General features: G+C 29.3%; 1 protein-coding gene across 5 annotated transcripts; it reads right to left on the bottom strand.

The window, feature by feature from the left end:
* Window positions 1-4,363: 4,363 nt before the first annotated feature.
* LOC106322508 (UPF0725 protein At4g29550-like) lies at window positions 4,364-6,070 on the bottom strand. Of its 5 annotated transcripts, none has more exons than XM_013760578.1 (6): window positions 5,950-6,070; window positions 5,669-5,791; window positions 5,488-5,610; window positions 5,143-5,341; window positions 4,953-5,068; window positions 4,364-4,868 (listed from the first exon to the last, which is right to left on the bottom strand). In XM_013760578.1, exons 1-6 carry the CDS (start codon window positions 5,992-5,994, stop codon window positions 4,524-4,526), a joined length of 951 nt encoding a protein of 316 aa, XP_013616032.1. In that variant the 5' UTR covers window positions 5,995-6,070; the 3' UTR covers window positions 4,364-4,523. The 5 variants fall into 5 exon arrangements, with proteins under 5 accessions (XP_013616032.1, XP_013616025.1, XP_013616015.1 ...); XM_013760571.1 differs by having other exon boundaries at window positions 4,364-5,068; window positions 5,669-5,706; window positions 5,743-5,791; XM_013760561.1 differs by having other exon boundaries at window positions 4,364-5,068; window positions 5,669-5,711; window positions 5,748-5,791; window positions 5,950-6,069.
* Window positions 6,071-7,986: the final 1,916 nt, after the last annotated feature.

Raw genomic sequence — 7,986 nt, 5'->3', positions numbered from 1 at the left:
AGGAATATTTTACATGGATTTTACATGATTTTAACATAATATTTACAACGACTTTACGACGAAATTAGGTAAGCTAAAGCACATTGAATACACGTTTTCACCTAAATATAACGGTAACATGTTTCGTTGTAATGTCGATGTAATGATTACGACGTATTTCTCATTCCACGTACATTCGTCGTAAACTTACATGGATTTTACGACGAAAACTATTCGTCGTAAATTTACATGGCGTTTACGACGAAAGATGGATTCCTCGTAACTGCGTTGTAAACACCATGTAAATTTACGACGAAATATTTTCGTCGTAAATGTTCGTTGTTATGGGCACGTTTTCTTGTAGTGATCTGAGTAAAGTAAAAAATAATTGTCAGGATCTTAAAGATTTGTAACATGAACACTCACTCATTAACTGTAGTTCAAAAAAGAAAAAAAAGTCAAAAACACTAGCTCATTAATTTAAATGAGTTATGGACTAACCCATATAAGATCAAAACCATTTAGATATAGTTTCGATAAAATATCACATGTACATGTTGTGTTATCAAAAATCAATACTATTAATACTACCATATTTTCTAAAATTTTGCTTGTGGGCGTAATAAATATTCTCTTCTTCTCTGAATGCAAATAGTATGATAGATAAAACTTTGGAGATCTTTGCAATTCCAGTATAGAATACTTGTTTTAATAATCCAGATAAAAGTAATTTCATGTATTATATGTATATAGTCAATTGTATACATCAATCTTTTACTCTTTTTCTTTGAAATTGCACACTTACTGGTACCATTAAAATCACTGCACTGGCAGTACCATTAAAAGGTACTTCATATTCATATGTTCCAGAAAAAGTAAGATTTTCTAAAGTATTCACGTTTATTAAGAATTCAATAAATGTTTATAATTTAATTTTTCTTTTATTTTATTATACACTTTTCAATAACTTTTCACCAATGAAATTTAATCAATTCAAATATTTTCATTTAATGTTTCTTAAAAGTATAAAAAAATTACCTTAAATATATAGAAAATATATCTTTGTGGAACAAGTAAAAAATCTAAAACATCTTACTTTCATGAACGGATGAAGTATTATTTATTATATGAACCCAATAAGAAAATAAAACCATACTATATAATTATTAAAGTTGATATCATTATCCTTCAATATTGTAGTAATTGTAATTGGCCTACTGGGTTATAGCTTTCCCTTACATTTTTTCATGGTTCTTAGGAGTTGTCTACATTTTTCCTTACATTTTTCTTAGTAATTGTCTACATTTTTCCTTGCGTTTCTGCTATATTTTCATGGTTCTTAGGAGTTGCTCGTCTAGTGGCAAATCGCAATGGAAGACATTGATAACGCAGTTTCCATTGAATAACTTCTTTAAAATCATCCTTCTCGTCTTCTCGTGACTAACCAAGGCATGTTTCTTCTCCACCAAAACCGCTTGAACGATCGTATTGAACTCTGTGCCTCCTCTAGCCACAAAATTAACCATTGCCGCTTGTACTGGCCCCAAACTTAGGCCATACGCCATCGTTTCCATATACTATCGTCTGTACACGTTCCATAGGTTATCCAGCAGCGCCACAGCTAAGGTGGACATTCGTGAGGACGCATAGGAACTTCTTGAAACGCTTGTTTCAACAGGAGCGCTAGGTTCATTGGGTTGTTCACCACATGGTTGATGTCGGTGTCTTGGCTTGTCAGAACGTAGCAGGTGGGTTATGCCATTGTCTCTCTGATGTTTTGCATCGTGTTCTAGGGTTTTATGTTTTGACAGATGGGAAATGAGTATGATAAGTGGAGAAGCGCGTCTTTAACTTTATTTATAGGTGGAAGTGAGTTGATCATTCGTATTAACATTCTCATTTGTAAATGATGTTTACTTGTCAATCTACACTACAAAAATAAAAAAAGGTGATCGTGACTCGTAGTTGAATCCAAAGTTGAGAGAAGACTTGTGACTACCAATGAATCAACCTTCTACAAAGGCGAATTCGTTATGACAGTTAAGTAGTTTGGCAGAAATAGATAGTAATCTAATGACTAGTTGGTAGCATATGCATGGTTTCTATTGTTTTGACCGTTAGTTAGCAACATTTTTTTAATGGTTTAAATATATAGTGATATAGATGAAAGCTATTAGTAGGTTATTTGAAAAGGCTAGTTTATATATTGGTAGATTGTTGCATTGGTTACGTCACTGTGATGTTACCTTCTATATATATGAATCATATACAGAATATTTGTTTGAGAGATTTGAAAAAAATACTACAACGATTATCATCAGGTCCACAATATACGTAACTCTTCACTAGTTTTGAAAAAATACGAGAAAAGCAAAAAATATGAGAAAATTTTAAAAAAAGAAGCAAAAAATTGTCAAAATACAGTAAAATTACGATAAGAAATAACTTTAAAACATAAAATATTATCAAGTAAATATGATATAAAATAGATTAAACCCAAAAATATAGATAATTGTTATTAATTAGTTGATTACTACAAATATAGAAATAAACTATATTTTGTTAACTATTTGAGTAAAGTAAAAAATAATTGCTAGGATCTTAAAGATTTGTAACATAAACACTCACTCATTAACTGTAGTTCAAAAAGGAAAAAAAAAGATAAAAACACTAACTCATTAACTTAAATGAGTTATGGACTAACCCATATAAGATCAAAACCATTTAGATATAGTTTCGATAGAATTTCACATGTGTGTTATCAAAAATCAAAACTATTAAAACAGAAGCACAAAATATGGACCTAACTAGATCCTAGGTAGATTTTTTTTTTAAACTATATCTTATACAATTTACCTAACATTTAATATTATTAACTATATATCTTTAAATATGGTTTAAATATGGTAAGATTTAAAGAAGTAAATCTAAATAAATATCTCGGTCAATTATGTATTAATTGAGATCTTCCATATCAAATTCCTTTTAATGCAACTATAGTAAATTATATTTTGATATTTCTGACATTTTAAGCTTATTTCTCAAACAATATAAATAACAAAAACAAATTAATATTTTCATATGAATAAATTTTGATTTTTCTAATATCATTTCTTCATTTTTTCGAATAGTAAATTAATTCATCAAATTACAAAAAAATACAAATCTAATAGTTTTTTCAATTTTATGTACAATTTAAACGTATGTAAAATTTTAATTTTATAAAAATTATCAGTTTTCTATGGGTTTTTAATGGGTCAACTATGGTTAGATCATGGATTAATGATAATTTTTTAGATTTTATCGGGTTTTATCAGATTTTTAATTAACGAAATTTTCATTAAATTTGAATCATATTATACACCGATCACTGAGTTTACCGGTTCAACCGCGAGTCCAGGTTGGATATGAAAACATTGATTATCTATTTTTGACATAAATATGTAGATCAAAATTCAAAAAAATAATACTTAATATCAACTAGCAATTTTATCTAAAAATCAAATCCACACCTTCAAAAGCGCAAGTCAAAATTTAGTAATACGTTATTCTTAATTAATAATATACATCTCAGTGTTGGACCTTTTAAAAATGTACATTACAGTATTTTGTACATGCGATTTCTATTGATAAACGCAAAAGTTTGGTGGCGTAGTAGCATAATGGAACCGTAATTGAAAATGGTGTTTTACATCAATCACATGCGCTGCCAATACTAAAACCCACAAAAAGTGATTGTGACTGTTTGGAATATCAAGACTCATGAACCATCTTTCTAATAGAGAAGTGAAGATTATTTTTGTAGTTTGGTAGAAAGTATACAGTAATGAAGAGTACCATAATAATTCAGTAGTCTCAGTTAGTAACCTTTGATGGTATGATTAGTAAATAGACTAAAACTGGGTATAATTAATAATGTATTAGAAAAAAAACTAGGAAATGTATGCAAGAATACTCAAAACTTAATTTATAGATATGGAAGCAATTATTTAACTATTTACATGTGATTCATTCTGCCTTGCACGTTGGATGCTTTCTAACTTGGTGTGTTTTACTAGTACGTAAATAATCACCACAGACGTCCGCAAGATTACAAAATAGAAACGAGATTGTGACTGTATCCGTCATCAAGACTCGTGATGACTCATGAAACATCGTTCAAGAAATTATATTTTAAAGTAGTTAGGATTTGTGTTTCAAAGAAAAAATATTTTATAGGATTACGTACGTAGAATCCATTGTCCTTAGAGCTTAACCTTTTCCGCATCGATCAGACACTCCTCCGCAATGAAATTTGGCAGGGTTTAGTTTTTCAGTAGATTAGATTGCAAGTAGCAACAATCAAAATGAATTTATTCAACGTTTTTTGTATAAGAAAAAAAACTGAGGAAAACCAAATAACAAACTTAAAAGACATAACGGACAAGTTATTAAGTGCTGGATTACACTGAAACAAAAGAAAAAAACAGAGGAGATGATTATTCAGTCTTATAGATACTGAGTAGAGTCGTCTTATTAACTTAGGATCAGCAAACATATATGTCTCAGACCGAACTCGCCTTGAAAATATTATGACCGGTGCAAGACTTGAAGTCAAGACAAGCGTGTCCTGGAAGCCCATCAGTGGTTCTTCTTATGATGACTCTGTGATCCTGGCACAGACCATGGGGAGGAGCATTCAAGTTCTTGAAACTGAAGTAGAAGATTGCATTCCCGGCCTTGAGCTTTTCCTTTGACTTGACATATTCAAAAGTCTGCACAACGACCTTACTGATCTCCAGAGGCAGCCAAGACTCAAACAGGGACATGTCGGCTTCCTTCAGTGTGTACATGGCAAGATCGGCATACAGTTTAAGCCAATCGTTTTCAAGAATGTCTGAATCTTGCACCTGTGAAAGAGCAAAAATAAAGACAAAAAGCGAAAAAGAAAAGGATAGAGGCGGAAGAAATATAAAAGAACAAGTTGCCCCCACTTGGTGAAACTGGTCATTGGACGGCAACAACAATGCATCATCCGGATACCAATCAGGTAGAGTGTCTTTGTAAACTTCTGGATCGAACTCCCATCGATGTATTTTTTCTCTAGTGCCTTATTTTAAATTAAAAAAGAAGGCAAGGTAAAGAATCATAAATATACTCAACCCACAAATCCTGAAAACTGACCTGGAATTTGAGGTTTGATCCTACAACCTTCGGTCATTATTCTGTAGTAGGATCCTTTTACATTGTCATCTCTAAGAACACGCGCCTGGAAAGTGAAACAAGAACCGTCTGCCGGATCCGTGGCCTCAAAGGTTAAGGAATAACTGAAAACTCCATAGTTAATATATTTGTCTACTCTTGACAACTGGAAGTTGGTGCCCTGTATATAAGAAGAAGAAATAGTTTAATGCTCGGGACATGTACTAATCAAGAAAATGGTATTAGGAATTTCAGCATAAGAGAATGTGAAACACAAATGTTCATAACTATATATATGATTAACCTTTAAGTGTAACAAAAGACTACCTTGCGGGAATTGTAGGAGTGGAGTCCAAATCTAGCATAAATGTTAGCCAGGTCACGAAAGAAACCTGTTTCGCTATTTTCAAATTTGTGCAGATCCGTTGAACGAACTGGATCATCGAATTCCTGCAAAAACCCAAAGTTAATTGCATATAAGAGTGAAAGGATTTATATTAATTATTACACTGTGAGAGGATTCATCATCAGGTGCGGCGGCGGTGGATTCATCATCTGATTTATCATCTGCGGCGGCGGTTAATTCAATCCTCCGCTTGCGCGGTGGTGGCCCAATGTCTGTAATCTCAGCCTGCGCCAATAATCAATTTGGTAAAGTTGATTGATGTTCCAATGAATACCACACAAGTAATTTCGAATCTATACCAAAGGATTTGCGGCTTTCCCCCAATTAAATTTCCAGATAAAAAAAAAAAAAAGTAATAATCAAACAAAGAAGAAGAAGAAGACCTGGCATTTCGCGCAAAGGTTAGGTTTGGGTGATGAGCTCGTCATCGTCAATTCCTGAGAAGCCAAATTAGGGCTTCTTGATATACGCAAAGGCAACGCTAAACACCCTCGTCTTCGTTCATGTAACTTTTATATCAAGTTAGCACTTTGGATAAAAATTGAGATGACAAACAATAAAATAATAATCTATACTAATAAAAGGGAGCTTTTTTGAGGCTCCATAGGGCGTCCACATCAGCGGAAAAAACTTCTTTTAAAAGATGACACGTGACATTAACAAAAAATAAAAAAAAATACATATAAAGAAAAATAAATAATAAGTAAATATATAATATAAGAAATAGAAAAGTTATATTAAACAATAATAAATAAATATACAATATAAGAAAAGTAAATAAAAAGTAAATATACAAAATAAGAAATAGAAATATACATTAAACATCTATCATAATTTATAATCTGATATAAAAGCAAGAAAATTAGAAAACGTAAATATATACTAATAAAGGGGAGCTTTTGAGGCTCCATAAGGCGTCCACATCAGCGGAAAAAACTTCTTTTAAAAGATGGCACGTGGCATTAACAAAAAATAAAAATAAAAATACATATAAAGAAAAATAAATAATAAGTAAATATATAATATAAGAAATAGAAATGTTATATTAAACAATAATAAATAAATATACAATATAAGAAAAATAAATAAAAAGTAAATATACAAAATAAGAAATAGAAATATTACATTAAACATCTATCATAATTTATAATCTGATATAAAAGCAAGAAAATTAGAAAACGTAAATATATACTAATAAAGGGGAGCTTTTGAGGCTCCATAAGGCGTCCACATCAGCGGAAAAAACTTCTTTTAAAAGATGGCACGTGGCATTAACAAAAAATAAAAATAAAAATACATATAAAGAAAAATAAATAATAAGTAAATATATAATATAAGAAATAGAAATGTTATATTAAACAATAATAAATAAATATACAATATAAGAAAAATAAATAAAAAGTAAATATACAAAATAAGAAATAGAAATATTACATTAAACATCTATCATAATTTATAATCTGATATAAAAGCAAGAAAATTAGAAAACGTAAATATATACTAATAAAGGGGAGCTTTTGAGGCTCCATAAGGCGTCCACATCAGCGGAAAAAACTTCTTTTAAAAGATGGCACGTGGCATTAACAATTTCTAAAAGATGACATGTGACATTAATAAAAAAAATAAAAAAAGTATACATATAAAGAAAAAGAAATAATAAGTAAATATACAATATAAGGAAAATAAATAAAAAGTAAATATACAATATAAGAAGTAGAAATATTACATTAAACAAACATCTATCATAATTTATAATCTGATATAAAAGCAAGAAAATTAGAAAACGTAAATATATAATTAAAAAATAAAAAAACTAAATTAAACATCTATGTAAAAAATGTATCTATACTAATAAAATGGAGCTCTATACTAATAAAATAGAGCTTTTGAGGCTCCATAGGGCGTCCACATCAACGGTAAAAGTTTCTTCTAAAAGATGACACGTAGTATTAACAAAAAATAAAAAATAAATATACATATAAAGAAAAATAAATAATAAGTAAATATATAATATAAGAAATAGAAATGTTACATTAAACAATAATAAGTAAATATACAATATAAGGAAAATAAGTAAAAAGTAAATATACAATATAAGAAATAAAATATTACATTAAAAATCTATCATAATTTATCATCTGATATAAAAGTAAGAAAATTAGATTACATAAATGTATAATTAAAAAATGAAAAAACTAAATTAAACATCTACGTGAAAAATGTATCTATATTAATAAAATGGAGCTTTTGATGCTCCATAGAGCGTCCACATCACCGAAAAAATCTTCTTCTAAAAGATTACACGTGTCATTAATAAAAAATAAAAAATAAATATACATATAAAGAAAAATAAATAATAAGTAAATATATAATATAAGAAATAGAGATGTTACATTAAACAATAATAAGTAAATATACAA

Source organism: Brassica oleracea, chromosome C1 (assembly GCF_000695525.1).
Source record: "Brassica oleracea var. oleracea cultivar TO1000 chromosome C1, BOL, whole genome shotgun sequence".
Taxonomy (NCBI): domain Eukaryota; kingdom Viridiplantae; phylum Streptophyta; class Magnoliopsida; order Brassicales; family Brassicaceae; genus Brassica; species Brassica oleracea.
Note: the sequence above shows the minus strand (reverse complement) of the source record. Positions and strands in the feature narration are given on the sequence as shown.